Raw genomic sequence first — 18,866 nt, forward strand, 5'->3', positions numbered from 1 at the left:
AAGCCATGTTTTTCCTTCTTCAAGCCCTCTCAGCGGTACCATCTGCATGTATCAAAAAGGCTGCAGAAGCTCTTTAAAATGATGACATTTCAACTAGGACATGCACATGGAAGTTTCCTCTGCTCCTGCCGTGCTGTTAATTAAAGGACGTGAAGAAAGGCGGCCAGCCACGGATGTTGTTCATTTACATCACTTTCAAGGGTGTGATAGGAGAGGGGGAAAGCCGCCGCATTTGTGTTCTACTTTCATTTGGCGCTATCTGAAAAAAAAAAAAAACCACAATCTTGTTAAAATTACTTTTCACAATGAATAGGGTAATTGCTAGGACGAGTCTTCCATTTAATTGACTGAATGCTAATTGTATAATTGAACCCTTTTGCAAAACGAGAGGGCTTCTTTGCAGCCGGGAAAGGGAAGCCCTTTCTGCGCGAGTGCCGATGGCCCCTTCTCCTCCCAAGCTTGATTAACATCGAGCTGCTCTGCAGGTTAGCAGTCAGAACAGCCCTTTAGGGGAGGGGCTGTGGCTGAGGGGCAGAGCATCTGCTTTCTGCACGCAGAAGGGCCCAGGTTCAATCCTGACCAGTTTAAAGGGTCAGCGAGTAGGTGACTTCCTAGAGTGGGCTTCCTAGAGGCACCTGGTTGGGCCACTGTGTGAACAGACTGCTGGACTTGATGGGCCTGGGTCTGATCCAGCAGGGCTTTTCTTATGTTCTTATGCATACTAGTCATGAATGCATACCTATTCTCTCCAGGATCAGAGGAACATGCCAAATATATTAGGTGCTGTGGAACATAGGCAGGACAGTGCTGATGAAGTTGTCTTGTTTGTGGGCTTCCTGGAGGCACCTGGTTGGCCACTGAGTGAACAGACTGCTGGACCTTTGGTCTGATCCAGCATGGCTCTTCTTATGTTCTTATGCTGGAAAGATTACTGGACAGAGGTTGGTGCGCATTTCAGAACATGAAAAGTAAAAAATAATACTTAGCCAGTAGGGAGGTAGGAGATCAGCTAGGAGAAGGGTGGCGGGGTGGGGAGGCAATTGGGCTGATGGGTGTGGTGGGGCAGCAAATGGACAGTTGGGTGGGTCAGCTGAGAAAAACAGGGTGATTGGACAGCCAGGCAAGGAGAACAAAATAGAAAATTGGGTGGGTAGCCAGAGGGGGGAATGAGCACCTAGGGAGGTGGCCGAGGGGGCAGGGAAATGGAGAATACGGCAGGTGGAGACAGGGGCAATCAGAGCCACCGTAAGAATGGAGGAAACCGGAATGGGGAAACTGCTGTAACTGGTTACAGCAGATTTTAGGGCTGTCGCTTAAAAGTCGTCATGATACTTCTAGGGATACTTAGACAGGCATCTTTCAGGTTGTTTATCTGAATGTTTACGGATGGCTCAGGCGGCAGGCAGGAAAGCCTCCTGGTTTATACGGGTGAGCAGGAAGCCTTGTACGATCGCCTGACTTTCAAACTGCTTGGGGGCAACCCAGCACTTTCCGTTCCATGGCTGCTGTCGGCAGCTTTTAGGAGCTCTTCAGGTAGCAGCCATCAAACAGGATTTGGACAGTAGCCCTCGAGCCACTAAACTGATCGGAGGCTCACAGTCCGATCCAAAGGAGGCTTTCCGATAAAAACGGTGGCAGAAAACACCTGCCGCCTGTGTTTATACCCTTGATAGTTTAACAGCTTTCTCCCCTTTTTTAAAAAGCTCTAGTTGAACCGATGAATGTGGGAAAGAACATAGAGCAATAAAACCTCCGATCCTTCCGTTTCCGAATAGTTGTATAAATGTCGGGAAGAAGGAGAAGCGACTTCGCAGAACAACCCTCCCTGGTGGTTTCAGCTTCATTTTTAGACCACAATCAGGAAAAGGCTGCAGGCTTTTCTCAGATGCATCGTGCAAGGATCCTCCGCCTGCACAACAAAAGTGTGTGTGGGGGGTGCTAAATCAGAACTGGATGTGAGTTTTTTATCCTCCTGAGTTTCAGCATTTCATGTGGGAGAGAAGGTGGACTCTCCCCCCCCACCCCCAAGAACTCATGTTACAACCCTTCTCCTGTTGGTTGTGAATGTGGTTGCAAACTTGTTCCGGCAGGCAAGGCAGGGGAAACCATCACTGACAAGAAATCAATAGGCATGTAGAAGATGAATTCCCAGGTATTATAGGTAATTTCACCTTGTTATCCAGTTTGGACCTTTGGCTTCTTGACAGCTGGATAATATTGGGTTTTCCAAATTCATCAAAATGGTGCAAAATCATATTCTAAGAAGTAGAAGGCTTAAACTGGGATCTGTTTAATCGGTTTTGAAGTGCCAGGGTCAGCTGTAGAATGATTTAATTATTTTTTAAAATTACTTGTATGTTGAGTCTTCCCAAGAAAGGCAAAGTAGAAATGAAAGAATCAATAAATTCAATGCAATATTGGTATCCCATGTTCTTGTGCAATTACACATCTCAAGGTAGTCAGCAGCAAAACCAGAAATTCCAACTGATCAGGAATACAATTTTAAAGAAATCATAAAAAAATACCACCTAGAAATCCTACATCTGAAGCCAGCAGAATCCTAGACATTTTAGCTTGAGACTTCAAAATAGGGTTGCCAACTCTGGATTTGAACATTCCTGGAGATTTGGGGGTGGAGCCTGGAGAGGGTGGGGTTTGGGGCGGAGGGGAACTCGGCATGGTATAAAGCCCAAGAGTCCGCCTTCCAAAGCAGCCATTTTCTTCAGGGGAACTGATCTCTATTGTCTGGAGACCAGTTGTAATTCTGGGAGAGGAACACCTTAACACATACAGCTGTCTTATACTGAACCAGACCCTTGGACCATCGAAGTCAGTATTGTCTACTCAGACTGGCGACAGCTCTCCAGGGTCTCAGGTAGAGGTCTTTCACATCACCTCCTACCTGATTCCTTTTTTAAAAAAAACTGTAGATGCTGGGGATTGAACCTGGGACCTTCTGCATGACAATCAGATGCTCTACCATTGAGTCATGGCCCTAGGGTTGCCAGGTCCCTCTATTCCACCAACGGGAGGTTTTTGCGGGGGAGCCTAAGGGTGGGGTTTGGGGAGTGGAGGATGTCTAATTGCCAAAGCGGCCGTTTTCTCCAGGGGAACTGATCTCTATCGGCTGGAGATCAGTTGTAATAGCAGATCTCCAGCTAGTACCTGGAGGTTGTGAAATCAAAAAATTGAGCACTTATGGCATAAAATAAGCTGTTAAGCCTATTTCAGAATAGTGCAGCCTTTATCTAGGTCCTTGACACTTGTAAAATACAGTGTGTAGCCAGCTAGCAAGGGAGCGCCTTGCCGCTGTGCAATTGTTAATAAGTAACACAATTTACAATTTTTTCACAATAAAGTGGCTTTTCAGTATTTGTAATATATAACACAACACAATAGAAACGTCCATAGGCCTTATCCAGTCATCTATTAGAAGCAGGAAGACATACACTGTACGAACGGAACAAAAGTTCCAGTCGGAACAATCAACCTAGGATCGCCACGACCCAAGGAGCAGACGCGAAATGGGATAAAATACCGGAACCCCATTGCCGGTGGCCTCTATGGACATTTCTATTGTGTTGTGTTATATACCACAAATATTGAAAAGCCACTTTATTGTGAAAAAATTGTAAATTGTGATACTTATTAACAATTGCTAGCTGGCTACACACTGTATTTTACAAGTGTCAAGGACCTAGATAAAGGTTGCACTGCTCTGAAATAGGCTTAACAGCTTTTTTTATGCCATAAGCGCTCAATTTTTTGATTTCACAGTCTCCTTTGGGGCACTAGTTATTTCTGTTTGACTACCAAGTACCTGGAGGTTGGCAACCCTACATGGCCCCTCCCTGAAATCTCTGTCCCCCCCCCACCTGGAGGTTGGCAACCCTACTTCAGAACGTGCACAAAGCAGCAATGATAGATAATAAGAGGAGCTGGCCAGTGTTCCCTGGTAGACTAATATCACAAAACCGACTGGTCTCCCAACGACAGGGCAGCGCTGAAAAGAGGCAACATGCAGGAAGGGAAAACAGACCCTACACAGAATTCATCAGCAATCAGATCAACAGAGTGGCCGAGCATATCTGGGAGAACGGAGGCAGGAAGGAACGTCACTCGGTGTCACCTCGTACTTGTGTCCCCCCTCCCCAGCTAAAACTTAAATGGCAATAAACCAACGGTGTGCGTTTCCCCCCCTCCCGAAATTCCATGCGTAGGTTGCACCGTTGGCTGATGAGCCTGTTTTGTGGTCTGCTTACTGTTAATGCAGATGGCTGCTTATTTGGTTTGGCAAGCGTGTTCACTGAGCATGTGCGAGAGGCGCGTGAGTCACCAGCAGGGGTGGGAGTTGGCCAGAGAGCAATCGAATGCCTGGCGTGGTCTCTGCAATCGTATGTCAGCGGAGCTCACCCAACAGAGGCGGCTGCTTCGCTTGCATCCCCCTTCCAGTTAACATGCTTGAAAGGTTGGCTGTTAGGCTGGTGCTGTTATTCTTCTTTAACCTCCAGGTACTAGCTGGAGATCTCCTGCTGTTACAATTGATCTCCAGCCAATAGAGATCAGTTCCCCTGGAGAAAATGGCCACTTTGGCCATTGGACTCTATGGCATTGAAGTCCCTACCCTCCCCAAACCCTACCCTCTTCAGGCTCTGTCCCAAAAACGTCCCACTGGTGGCGAAGAGGGGCCTGGAAGCCCTATTGTACCTGCAATACCACCCCACAAGTCAGTTTCACGAATAAAATATTGTCTTAAAAAGTACTTTACTCTTTCCAAAAGAGGAAATATTTCAGAAGAAGGTGTCCCCCCCCCCCAATTGCTCTCCCAGATTTCCATTTTTCGGTGCTCAGTGCTCTCTCCAGCCTTTCTCATCTCAAGCACCAACACTTGAGCCCAATGCATTTGTTGATGTTGGAAATGAAGGATGGTGTAACATCTCTTTGCAGAAACCACACTTGCACTGTAGAGGGTCCCGTTGAGTTAGTGGGCAGACCAGATCTCTCTGGATCCTTTCTGCTTGTCTGTTCCGCTTCTCACCGAGATTGCTAATCTTAGGAAGTTCCTTCCTTTGGGCTGCCCGGCCCCCTCTCTCTTTGGCCATTATGCATGGGAGGTTTTGCCTTGGAACCGCCGCTCTCTAGATGCACGTTTTCCCCATCCAAATTCTCAAAACTCCGCATGCGGGTTTATTTTTGAGTTTTGAGAATTTGGATGGAAAAATTTGCATCTAGAGAGCAGCAAATCCAAGGCAAAACTCCCATGCATAAATGGCCTTTCTTTCAAGAAGGCAAAGTCTTCTCTTCCTCTCTCCATTTCCTAGTTAGGTAGCTTGTTCAAAAGCCTATTTTACCTTTCCTATCACAAAATCTATGTATTTTCCAAGTTTGGCCCCATCTACGGATATCTAAATCTGTACATTGGGGCCACACTTACCTAAAACTGATTTTTCTGCAAACTTGGGGAACCTCTAGTTTGCAGAAAAATCTGAAAAGTTAAAAATAATAATTGGGGGGGGTTTAATTTCCCCCCTCCAAATTAAATAAAGCTTTGGGCAGCTGATGAGGGGCCCAGCAGCGGTGGAGCTCTGGAGCCTGGCGGCGGCAGCTGCAACAAAGCCTGCCGGCGGCTGTGGCAGTGGTGGAGCCCAGGAACCCCTTTGGGTCTGGCCATGGTGGCAGCGGATGCCAGGAGGCCTTCTAGGCATGGCTGTGGTGGATGCTGGGAGCTGTTCCAGACTTGGAGCAGCTCCCAGAGACACCACTGCCACAGCGATCAGGTTCCAAGGTGAGTTGCACCTGACGGCAAAGGGGGAGGGGAAATGGGATCCCCCCAATGAGTTTTGTGCCCCCCACACTTGTAAACCATATAATTTCCTTAAAGCCCCAAGCCTCGAGTGGACTTTATCCCATCTCCTGCTAACAGTTAAGAGGTTAAAATAGCGTGTTGTTCCTTTCTCAGTGTCAGGTATAATTTGCGTGAGTGTGAGTCAGGGGTAAAAAAATGTTTTAGAGTGTGGAACTCCCTGCCCCAGGATGAGGTGATGGCTGCCAACTTGGAAGGCTTGAAGAGGAAAGTGGACATGTTCATGAGGGTGAGGGATATTCATGGCTACTAGTAAAAAGGATACTAGTCATGATGCATACCTATGCTCTCCAGGATCACAGGAGCATGCCTATAATATGAGTTGCTGTGAAGCAAAGGCAGGATAATGCTGCTTCGGCCGTCTTGCTTGTGGGCTTCCTAGAGGCACCCGGTTGGCCACTGTGTGAACAGACTGCTGGATTTGATGGGCCTGGGTCTGATCCAGCAGGGCTTTTCTTATGTTCTTATGCTGGAAAAATTACTGGACAGAGGTTGGGGTGCGTTTCAGAACATGTTTGTGAAATGCATGCACGCCTCTTCTATTGGATGACCATTATAAAATCCAATTAGAAGATGTGATTTGTAGCTTTCGGACTTCTGTTGTGCTTCCAGATATTGACTTGAACATTTTCCTACTTGGATTTAGTGTTTGTTTTTAGAGTCACAGATAACATCAGTGATTTTTCTTTATCTGACAGAAAGCATGAGTTCTCTGTGCACGTGCAAACACTCACCAATGAGTTTGTTCAGTGATCCCAAATGACTGGAAGGAATGATTTCCAAGGTGGAACCAGATCTTCAGTTTTCACCCCACCCCCCAAATAAATTCTTGGAGTGTTTGGCTTGTTAAGGTGTTGACATAATTTTGCTGGGGTTTTTTTTTTTTTGCTAAGTGGGTTATGTTTACAACTAATTTTTGAAAGAAGACAGATGGCTTCTCAACAAGAACACGCCCATGGAAACTTACCTCAAGGGACTTTGTGCCATGTAGTTTCCTTTGAGATGTTACTCATAGCTGGGTTCTTGTTGTTTGGCTTTCTCATCTTACCTGTATGAAACACTTCTTTTGTTTTTTTGTTGTTTTTGAAGACGTGGGCACCAGTCCGCAAAATCTTCAGCTGAAATTGAATTTCATTTGCCGTTAAGGTGCCGCGAATACGGCTGCCCCTTTGGAATATTTTTTTCTTTGTAAAAGCCAACAAAGCTCTGATGCATGTGGAATAGGGTTGCCTGTCTCCAGGTGGGGCCTGGAGATCTCTTGAAATTACAACTAATCTTCAGACGACATTCACAAAACCTTAAGGCTAAAGATCCCATTATGTGCTGTGACATCAAGCAAAATAGGCATGCACAGGAATGCCTTTCAGACTACACAGCCCATGATGCAGCGTGACTTTGAGTGAAAAGATGTGCATGGCAAGATTCAGGGCTTACATTCAATACTGAAAATCAGACGTATCAAACAGCAAATTCAATATAACGTACCTCTACTCCAGCAAACCCTTTTTAGCAGCTCATACAGACTCTCATATATCTAACTGGCACTTGGTTCTACCAGCTTCCCGTCAGGGAAACAGTGCTAGTAGAAGAGCGACCAATGCCCAGTCAGGACCTGGAGCACAAAACAAGAAGTCTGAAAAGTAAGCAATTACACTATTTGACCTTGGCATGCAGAAGGTCCCAGGTTCAATCCCCGGTGTCTCCAGTTAAAGGGACTAGGCAAGTAGGTGATGTGAAAGACCTCTGCCTGAGACCCTGGTCAGCCGCTGCCGGTCTGAGTAGACAATACTTACTGTGATGGACCAAGAGCAGATTCAGTATAAGGCAGCTTCATGTGTTCATGTGTATGTGTCCTGTCCTCTTGATTGTGAATGCACAAGCATGACTTAAGTGAGGAGAAGCAGCATAAGCCAATGCCCCAGTGTGGTGTAGTGGGTAAGAGCGGTGGTTTGGAGCGGTGTACTATGATCTGGAGAACCAGGTTGGTTTCCCCACTCCTACACATGAAGCCATCTGGGTGACCTTGGGCTAGTCACACTCTCAGCCCCACCTACCTCACAGGGTGTCTGCTGTGGGGAGGGGAAGGGAAGGCGATTGTAAGCCGATATGATTCTTCCTTAAGTGGAAGAGAAAGTCGGCATATAAAAACCAACACTACTTCTTTTGAATCTGGATTCATCCCAGTGTTGTTGAACAGAATGTGACCAGTGTGGTCAGTTAGATGACAAAACAAGCTAAGAACGATGACATGGTTGGATTTTCCTTGAAGAATTCTGTAAATTCTGTAAATGCTTCTGTCAGCTGACTTAACAGAGGAGCTCCCAGATGGAAAGAACCGTGTTAGTATTTTAGGAAAATGGAATCATCCTGATATTTTGTAGCATTTGAAGAGAATTGTTTTACATTCTTGTGTCGTGACTGAATTCTGACAGCCGTCGTGTTAGATCCATCAGCTAACAAGCATCCACCACGTTTCTTCCGTGATGCAATTGCTATTCCATCTGTCTACCCATGACATTTAGCTTTGATCAGCAAAGGGGTATATGAATGATTCGTAAACATTTTTAATTACCAATTATTTTTCCTGCATGAGGCCCAGGTAATTTAATGCTGCAGTGCTGGTAGCATCACCATTAAGCACCAGCGTCAGCAGAGCCAGACCCTTCTAAGTCTACTGAAGTCAATGAGCTCAGAGGGTCGTAACTCTGCTAAGGGTCATACTTAGGGTTGCCAAGTGCCAAGTGGTTCTTCCAAACTCACACAGAAACAATAGGTTCAAGCAATCTCAATATATTCCAGTAGTGACCCTAACAAAATCCAACTACTGGTTTCCTAATACAGTTTCACAAAATTCAAGTTACAAGGTAAGATTTCACCAAATATATATATATATAAATACAGGTAAGTATAAACATCAATATTTAGTATCTGTATATTTCTTTCATAACAATATATATATTCTCTCATCAGATGTCAGATAGGCGAGGAAGACAGCTGTTTCGTTCCTCATCAGTTCCTCAACCTATCATCAATAAAAATTTATATCTTGAAATACCCTCCTCTTTCTGACTTTCTGAATATATTGAGATTGCTTGAACCTATTGTTTCTGTGTGAATTTGGAAGAATCACTGAGTACACAGAAGTGTCTACTTGTTGCTAAGTGCCAGGTGGTAGCGGGCAACACCCCCTCCCCAATCTGCCTGGCTGCCTGCCAACCAGCTGAGGGTTGGCGGGCAACACATGCACGTTCGCCTCCCTGTGGCGTCACGTCACTTCCGGTTTACACCCAGAAGCGCTGTATCGCAAGGGGCCGTTTACCACTCAAACTCCCAGTTTGTATGGTAAAAGGCCCCTTGCGATGCGGCACTTCTGGGTGTAAATGCATTGCAAGGGGCCATTTACCAGTTTGTATGGTAAACGGCCCCTTGCGATGTGTTTTACACCCAGAACTGCCGCATCACAACGAGCCTAAATGTTCCTTCCATGCACATATCTCTTCCACGTGTTCACAGAAGGTGTGGAAGAGTGGAAGCCGGCATACACATCGTAACGTGTGATGGGTTTTCCACTTTCATTGAAATGTGTTGAGAGTGTGTTCATGGAATGAAACCCCATGCATGGAATTATTACATGTTAGAATCGACACACAGGTTTCATGCCAGTTCCTGCATGGTAGTGTGTCCTGTCTTGGAGTTGTGAAGCTGCCCTGGGATTCTAGGTTCAAGGTACAAGGTTCAGTTTATTGCATATGGCCAAAGGCCGTTCAGTTTATTGCATATGGCCAAAGGCCGTTACAAAAAATTATAAATCATTGATAAAAGTTACATTTTAGTAAAACTCGAGGAACTTATCAGAACCGGAACTTATCAGAAAACAGAACAAAGAACATTCGCTGGGTTTCTAATCACAATGATGTTTTTTTCAGGGAGTCGATGGAGAGGGGCTGTAGCTTAGTGGAAAAGCTTCTGCTTTGCGTCCAAAAGGACCTAGTTTCAATCCCCAGAATTTCCATTTAAAAAGGACAAGGAAGTATGTGGTGTGAAAGACCTCGGCCTGAGACCCTGGAGGGCTGCTGCCACCAGTCCGGGGAGACAATACTGACCTTGATGGGTCTGATTCAGTCCAAGGCAGATTCATGTGTGATTGAGCAGGGTCACCCTACTGAGGAAGACCCTACCGTCTCACCACGGCCTTCCAGTTGGACAGGGGGTCTTTTGTGCCCCTCGTTTAGCAGAATGGTGAAATGAGACCGGGTGTCATGAGCTGTGATGCAATCTTGGCTCAAGCTGGTGTTTCCATCTTTTTTGTTTTGTCCCCAAGCATTGTTTACTGGTGCTGAACCTCGCCTGCTACCATTGTCTATAGACTTGTTTATCTGGGCTGAAGCGATGTCATGAACACGAAAGTGTTTCGGTGGAGGCACACTTGGTCTCCAAGTGCTAAATGTTTCCGGAAGAGGATTACCTCACTGTGGGGTCATATGCATACAGTTTCGTACTGTGAAATACAAGGGACCCTAATAATGCATGTTGGCTGGTCTAGTTGTTAGTGCTTACCAAACATCAACCTCAAATTCAGTCGATTTTGTGTGTGTGTGTGTGTAAAGTGCCATCAAGTCGCTTATGACTCATGACAACCCTATGAACCAGTGACCTCCAAAACATCCTGTCGTTAACAGCCTTGCTCAGGTCTTGCAAACTGAGGGCTTCCTCCATAGAGTGAATCCATCACATGTTGGGCCTTCCTTTTTTCCTACCGCTTCCTCTTTTCCTAGCGTTATTGTCTTTTCCAGTTCGGTAGTTCTGCTTGTGTCTTAAGGGCCGTCAAGTCGACTCATGGCTACCCTATAAATCAATGCCCTCCCAAACGTCCTATCTTTAACAGCCTTGCTCAGGTCTTGCAAATTGAGGGCTGTGGCTTAACAGCTTTGGTTAGCTCCCCTCAATGTTCCCCCCCCCCAAACAGTGGCTCTCTGCAACATTACCCAGAGGGGGGAGCCCACCAGAGCCTTAGTCCATTGCTTGGATGTACACTAACATTTTAAGGACACATATCAGTCAGCTGGGTTTTGTCCACTTTCTGTAAGGACAATGAGACAACTTTAAGAGGCATAAACAGTCAATTTTGAGTGGCTCGTAATAGTCCAAATGTGACAGTCCAAACTCTACTGTGTCCGGTGCCTCTTGTGTAAATTCAAGGGGAAGCATGTCCGGAGAGCTGCCAGATTTTCCCGCATGCTTTCTGAGCTGAAACAAATAGCAGTCCCCGGGAAGGGATGCGAAGAGAAGGCAGTGGTCTTGCGCACCTTTTTTTCGTCACAAAAAATAATAATAATACTAACTTGAAGGCAGTTGACGATAGGAAGCCAACCCTGCTTTATGTTTCAAAGGGCCTCATACTGTTCTCCTTCCTGATTGCTGCTTGTTGTATACCTTTAGGGACAAGGCGACCTACTGAAGAATGCCAGAAACGAAGCCCTGGAGAACATGAAGCAGATCCAGTTGGCCTGTTCGTCGTGCGGACTGAGCCGAGCCGGCAGCGGGAGTGCGGACGCCAAGTCCAAGCGTAGCCTTGAGGCGATTGAAGAAAAGGAGACGGGGGACGAGAACGGGAGACCGTGAACAAAGCCAGCGCCATCTGCCGTGGCGCCTATTTCAGTAGTCCCAAATTATTTTTTTAATGCCTTTTAAACAAAGAACACGCTTAGATTGCCCTCTTCAGCCTGCCGGCAGTATTAAAAAATCCTCACAGCGCCAGTGTTCGATTGCAGTTCATTTATCCAAGTTTAAACTCTCTAGCGCTGACATTTCTAACGAGTCCGCCCTCTCTTTGTGTCTGTTTGTGTGGGAAGATCTTGCCAAAGCTCTGTCGTGAATTCCTTCCTTAGCCTTTCCCCCCCTTATTTATTATTTTGCCACCCTTAGTCATATTTATTTGATTCTGAAGCTTTGAGCGAGTACAGAATGCATCAGTTTTTACGCTTCCTCGTAACAGGTTGGTGTTATCAGTGGCAAGCTCTAATGCAGCGTCCCCATACAAATGCTATCGTATGGATTTTACCAGCAAAAAAAAAAAAAAAAATCCCTGCCGTCTTTTATTGGACCGGATTAATAATGGATTCTTCAGCATAGTAGGCATCGTCAATAATTGATTTTGCGCATTAAATTAAGTTGATGCAATATTAAACAGCCAGAATTTGTGAAGGATCGCAACTGGAAGTCTGGTGACCATTCCGTTGACTCTGCCCCCCCCCCCAATGTTCCATTGACTGTCGCCCCCCCCCCCCCAGTCACGACCTGAAATGCATTCGTGGAATACATATTAATGGTAGAGAACAGGTGACTGCTTCATTCAAGAAAGTCAGGGCTGCATTTGAGCTCTGTACAGTGTGCAAGGCAAAGGGCTTGAGTGGTTTCCACCTTCAGTTCTGGAGTGCGAGGTATCGAGTCTTCGTTAGCCGCAACAGCAGTGTGAAGGTGATCTTTAGTAATTGTGGAGTGTTTCCCGGCGCTGTTATCGGAAGACGGATTACGTGCGCTGTAAGCTTCAGTGATGCTTTGGAAGTCTGTGCTCTGCTTTCTTTTGTACGTATGAATTATTCTGCATAACAGAAAGGACTGCTTCTCACAGCTCTGTGCCTCTGATGCCCTCTGTCGAGTCCAACATTGTGTGCCTGAAAAGATGAGAAAAAGTAACATGGGAATGGCAATGTTTGCTTTTCGCTCAGAAGAAAGATTTGGGACTTGCTAGCCTCCGAGCACTCGGTTGCAATTCTTCAGCCTTTGGTCTTAACATTAAGTATTGTCATTCTCTTGGCATTTGTTTCATGTATCTTCACAGGTTACTTGCAAAGTGTGAGATTTTATCCGCATCCTTAAAATGTAGAAGCAGTCCTAAAACGAAGGCCTAAGAGCCTTATTTTAATATGCCTGGGGCAAGTTTGCACAGACAGTTTGGGTTGGGTTGAGCTGACCAGGGTTGAGCAGGGCCCGTGAAAAAGCTGCCAAATGACCTCTTAACAATATATCACATGACTGCGTTCACCTTGAGAAGCACCATGAACCTTGATGGTGCTGTATTTTTTTTAAAAAAAACACGTATTTTCCACGCTTGTGTGAAAGAGAGGCTGGGTCCGCAGTGCGGTAAATATGAGCCATTTGAACTTGTGACGATTTGGTCCCAGGACTGTCCCAGCTCAACCCTGATTGGTTCTTTAAATCCCATTGCCGACACATCCCTTTGATTGTCTGAATTGGACCACAAGATTAACGTATTAGAAATCTGCAGCTAGCACAGCAGAACCTTTAAGAGATTCAACAGCAAAAAAACTGAATGACTCCCAAGAGCTATCGATATCACTTTCCCTGATTTCCTGTGGAAATGGTGAGGACAGGGCTGTTGGCTTCTGCTGCATTCTGTGGTCTCAATATTCATGCGGAAGCTGGAGATCTGCTACAAAAAATTAGTGTCTGTTTCCCATCCTGGGGTGTCTGGCTTCAGTAGTCTTAACGGTATTCTGACATTTCAATCTTTCAAATGCTTGAATATGTTTTTGCGTTACCTCTACTAGAAATGAGTGTTCTGTTGATAGAAGAGACTATATTTATTTAAAGCATTGCTTTTATTTTGAAAAGCTACTTTTTAAATTAATTTGATTAACAATTGTGCTGTTTTTTTCCTCAACTTAACAAAGAAGTGAATTGTTGAAAGTCTGAAAAACCGATATGCATTAAGTTATTTTTTTTTCTTATTTCTTAACACTATTCTGTTCATGTTGCACATTTCTGAGAGTAAAGCTATGGACAAAAAAACTTTCACCCAGGTTTAAGTAACTCAATGACTTTTTTTACAAACATTAAGTTTTAAAAGTGCTGATAACACCAATTCAATTGGAAAAACTCCCTTTCTGCTCTCCCACTGCAGTCTCCACGTGATCCCAATCAAACCCTGGTCAGCACACACATGCCATTTTCTTTTTAGAAGAAGAAGAAGGGTTGGTTTTTATATGCTGATTTTCTCTACCACTTAAGGAAGAATCAAACCAGCTTACACTCACCTTCCCTTCCCCTCCCCACAACAGACACCCTGTGGGGTAGATGGAGCTGAGAGAATGTGAGTAGCCCAAGGTCACCCAGCTGGCTTCATGTGTAGGAGTGGGGAAACCAACCCAGTTCACCAGATTAGCCTCTGCCGCTCATGTGGAGGAGTAAGTAATCAAACCTGAATCTCCAGATCAGAGTCCACCGCTCCAAGCCACCGTTCTTAACCACTATACCACACAGGCCTTTTAACAAATGGAGTGTCTTTTTTTACAGAAATCTATGCTCTTGGACATGTCCGTTTTGGTCTTAAAATGCAAACTCTAAATCCAGAATCCAGCTCAGTGAAGTAAAATGTTTTAGTGATATGTGGTAAAACAATTTAGATTTAGAAATCAATGTAGATTTAGAAATTTAGATTTAGTAATCAAAGTGGCTAAGGGCCAAACTACGCAAGACGCTGTCCCCAGGTTCAACCCAGAGATAGGCTGCCAATTTCTAGTGCCAGGGAAAACAGTTTAATAGTGTTGGGGGGCCCAGGTTCTGGTTAGGATCACCGCCATGCAACGGGGGGGGGGGTGTTCCTGCCTTCCCTTGTGCTGAGGGGGTGGCAACAAATATGGAGCCATTTTTGGGGTGGAAAGATTGTGCATGGGGAAAGGAGAATTGTCAGTCCCATACCAACACATAAGAGGGTTGCAAAGAGAAGCACGCTCAGATCAATAGGATTGGCACCGCCTGGAGGAAAATTGTCCTGTTCCTTTAAGATAGGCTTAATGGGATGTGATTTACTAGGTAACATTTACCACCATGCCATAAAAAGCCTCAAATGCTCATTTCCACACATTAAGCTTCTATTAAAGGGCGAGGCACTTTCTTGTCTGCCTGTTTGCAAACCTTGTAATTGCAGGTGTCCGGTATTGACCTGGACAGTCCAGTATTTTCACTGACTATCCAGGAAAAAAAACCTGAAAAAATACCGGACATTTAAACAGCTGCTATTTTTTTCAGTTTCTCCCAAACAATTAGTGAAAATTCTGGACTGTCTGGGTCAACTGGCAACCTTTCCAGGGCCAAAAAGCATGAAGTACGCTGTTTGGGCTTGGAAGAGGCAGCGCCAAGCTTAGATGTGAAGCTGGCAGCAGCCGCAGTGGGGGGGGGGTATTTTTTGTTTAAATATCTGCCAACCGTAGCTGCAATGCAGGGTTAGCTCTTTGGCTTATGATTGCCATCCAGGGTTCCCACTTGCCTGCTTTTGGTGGGAGACCTCCAGCCAGTTGGTGATCCTGCCTGCTGATACTCAGCTGATTGGCGGCTGGAAACTGGGGCCAAAGGGGGGGGTGCAATCATCCTGGGGAGAAATTTTTAAAAAGAAAAATAAGTAAGGCCTTGTCTACTTACAGGAAGTTCTGACCATACAGTTCCCGACGATTCCTAGAGCTACCTGGTAGGGGTGTGCATCGAATAAAGCCAAACTGGAAAAACACCCCCCAAAAAGACGTTTTTGGGTATTTTTCAGGGAACGGGGGGGAATACCGAAAAAACGGCAGCAATAAAAGGGAGCCAAAAAGCAGATCCAAAATAATGTTGAATTTATTTGGCGATTTTCAGAGCCACTTTGGCCTTGCTACCCTATTTTCCTGGTGTAAAGGTAAGGCGAGGGAGGAAAACTCCCCGGTTAAATTTCTGTGGGTCAGGTTGCTGTCAAAAGAACATGGGTTTGTTTTGTTTTGTTTTTTAATGGGCAACCCACCTTCCCAGGATAACATCAGAACGTGGCCCTAGTAAATGGACTTTCAGCCCCTGGTTGAAAATGGATTTGATGGTCAGCACCTGTGTTTCAAGGTAAAGGATTTTTCTGCATGGAGCTGTGGCTTGGGTGCCACCTAGTGGCAGAGAATATTCATCTCCAAGCCTACTGATTCCACAGTAGGGGGAACTACCCCCCAAAAAACCCTTAGCAGTATTTTTCATGGGGGGGGGGGATTTCCCCGGTTTAAATGCTTAGGGTTGTTTAGCTTGGAAAGAAGGCGGCTGAGGGGAGACATGATAGAGGTCTATAAATTTATGCATGGTTTGGAGAGAGTGGACAGGGAGAAGCTTTGCTCCCTCTCGCATAATACTAGAACGCAGGGTCATCTGCTGAAGCTGGAGGGTGAGAGATTCAAAACTGATACAAGGAAGGATTTATTCACACAGAGCTAGGGGTGCCAACCTCCAGGTACTATGTACAGCATGCTAACTCTCGTTTGCTAACCTCCAGGTACTAGCTGGAGATCTCCCGCTATTACAGCTGAACTCCAGCCGATAGAGATCAGCTCACCTGGAGAAAACGGCTGCTTTGCTAATTGGACTCTATGGCATTGAAGTCCCTCCCCTCTCCAAACCCCGCCCTCCTCAGGCTCCACCCCCAAAAACCTCCCGCCTTTGGCGAAGAGGGACCTGGCAACTCTACACAATGCCTAGTTAAATTGTGGAGCTCCCTGCTCCAGGATGTGATGGCTGCCAACTTGGAGGGCTTTAAGAGGGGAGTGGACATATTCATAGAGCAGAGGGGTATTCATGGCTGATAGTCAGAATGGATACTAGTCATGCTGCATACCTATTCTCTCTAGTATCAGAGGAGCATGCCTATTATTTTGGGTGCGGTGGAGCACAGGCAGGATGGTGCTGCTGCAGCCGTCTTGTTTGTGGGCTTCCTAGAGGCACCTGGTTGGCCACTGTGTGAACAGACTGCTGGACTTGATGGGCCATGGTCTGATCCAGCAGGGCCTTTCTTATGTTCTCCCCCAAAAAAAGGTGTCAGTTTAAATGGAGCCGAAAAGCAGATCTCAAATCATGCCAATTTTTTTCAGCATGATTCAGGGCACTTTGGCCCTACTGCCATTAAAAAAGATTGGGAGGAATCCCCTCTCCCTCCCCCCCTCTCCCCCTCACTTACCTGATGGCCAGTCAGGCGGGCGTAGAGCTCCCCCACCTCTGGGGTCCATGTGGGGTTTGGAGGAGGCCCCTGCCACTGCTGGACTCCTGAACTCGAGGTAAGTGAGGGGATGGGGGATGGGAAGAGGGGGTAAAATTTGGATTTGGGTCTAATGGATCTGATTTTTTCCCCTCCAGGAATCCTGGATATTCCTGATATGGGGGTTTGGGAATATCCGTGTTTCCTGAAAAAATTTCAGGTTCATTAGACCAGAATCTGAATTTTACTGACACACACACATATATATACAGCACACCTGTATTCCACATATGGTCCGCATAGTGTAGCTAGAGATCGCCTGGGATTATAACTGATCTCCAGCCGATAGAGATCAGTTCACCTGGAGAAAATGGCCTCTTTGGAAGGTGGGACTTTACGGCATTATACCCCATTGAAGTCAGTCCCCTCCCCAAACTCTGCCCTCTTTAGGCTCCACCCCCCCCCCAAAGCGCCAGGTATTTCCCAACCCAGAGCTAGCAAACCCTATGCGCTGCACAGGTATGTACTATTGTCAAATTGATCATTCTGTCATTAACACATACTTTGTAACCCATGAAGAGGTACTGACGGGGTGGCACATGATTGAAAACCTCAGTGACAGCATGTATTAAAGCCCAGGCTACGGTCCCTGGAAGCTAAAATGACTAAACTGAGGCTCTTGTATTTGGTCACATTATGCGAAGACAAGACTCACTGGAAAAGACAACAATGCTAGGAAAAGTGGAAGGCAGCAGGAAAAGAGGAAGACCCAACGAGATGGATTGACTCCGTAAACGAAGCCACAGCCCTCAGTTTGCAAGACCTGAGCAAGGCTGTTAACGGTAGGACATTTTGGAGGACTTCCTAGGCGGGCTCCTACCACCTTTTCCACTCGATCTCTTCCGATTTCCTTCCTCACTGTAGCCGCCATGCCTCGTGCCTTTTGTCCACACAACTGCTAGCGTTAGGATTGCCAGCCTCCAGGTGGTAGCTGGAGATCTCCCGCTATCACAACGGATCTCCAGGCGACAGAGATCAGTTCCCCTGGAGAAATTGGACTCTATGGCATTACAAACATGGGGGGGAAAGTCCCTCCCCTCCCCAAACCCCACTGTTCTCAAGCTCCACCCCCCAAAATCTTCAGGTATTTCCCAACCAAGACCTGGCAACCCTAGCCGGCATGGACTTTCCAGAGGTCAAACAGAGAGGCGGGTGCTTTTACCGGTGGCAACGCTGGCCAGCTCCACTGTGGCTCGCTCTTGGCCTTACCTGCCTCACAATATCTCATTTAAGTGTGAGGATATATAATGGAGGAGGAGAGAGGGATGTTGTCAACTGTTTTGCATCCTCAGTCAGGAGAAAAGTGGGGTAAAATTGTCTAAATAAATATATATATAAAACAAGAACCCTGGTATATTTCAGCCTAACCTCCTTCACTGGGTCATTGGGAGGAAAAAGTCCATTTCCTGTTGAGGAAGTATCGAGTACAAATCAAACTTAGTAATAATATAAAGATTTTTTTATTTCGTCTCCCAAGGGTCTGCCTAATCTGTGTTTCCTATTTGAAGCAGCCAAGCATCCTTTTCTTTTGTAATTCACTTGAAATAAGTTAAATGGCAGGCATCTTTGGATGGTGGGGAGAGATTTGGGGCTTGCTGTTTTATTTTTGGTTTTAGCTGGGGATATTTTAACTATTTTTGCAAGCTGCCTTGAACCACGAGGAAAGATGGGGTATAAATGTTTAAATAACAGAAGAAGAAGAGTTGGTTTTTATATGCCCACTTTCTCTACCACTTAAGGAAGAATCAAAGCAGCTTACAATCACCTTCCCTTCCCCACAACAGACTCCCTGTGAGGTAGGTGGGGCTGAGAGAGTTCAGAGAGAACTGTGATTAGCCCAAAGTCACCCAGCAGGCTTCATGTGTAGGAGTGGGGAAACCAATCCAGTTCACCAGATTAGAGTCCGCCGCTCATGTGGAGGAGTGGGGAATCAAAACCTGGTTC

At 45.9% G+C, this 18,866-nt stretch overlaps 1 protein-coding gene across 1 annotated transcript in view; it reads left to right on the forward strand.

Annotated features, from left to right (window-relative positions):
- PLCL1 (phospholipase C like 1 (inactive)) overlaps positions 1-11,485 on the forward strand; it is a 177,694-nt gene extending 166,209 nt beyond the window's left edge. The window contains exon 6 of the mRNA XM_056861579.1: positions 11,303-11,485. Within this exon, the coding sequence (XP_056717557.1) occupies positions 11,303-11,485 (183 nt within the window). The remainder of the gene's footprint in view (positions 1-11,302) is intronic.
- The last annotated feature ends 7,381 nt before the right edge of the window (positions 11,486-18,866 follow it).

The sequence above is a fragment of the Euleptes europaea genome, chromosome 15 (genome assembly GCF_029931775.1).
Source record: "Euleptes europaea isolate rEulEur1 chromosome 15, rEulEur1.hap1, whole genome shotgun sequence".
NCBI classification, from domain to species: Eukaryota; Metazoa; Chordata; class Lepidosauria; order Squamata; family Sphaerodactylidae; genus Euleptes; species Euleptes europaea.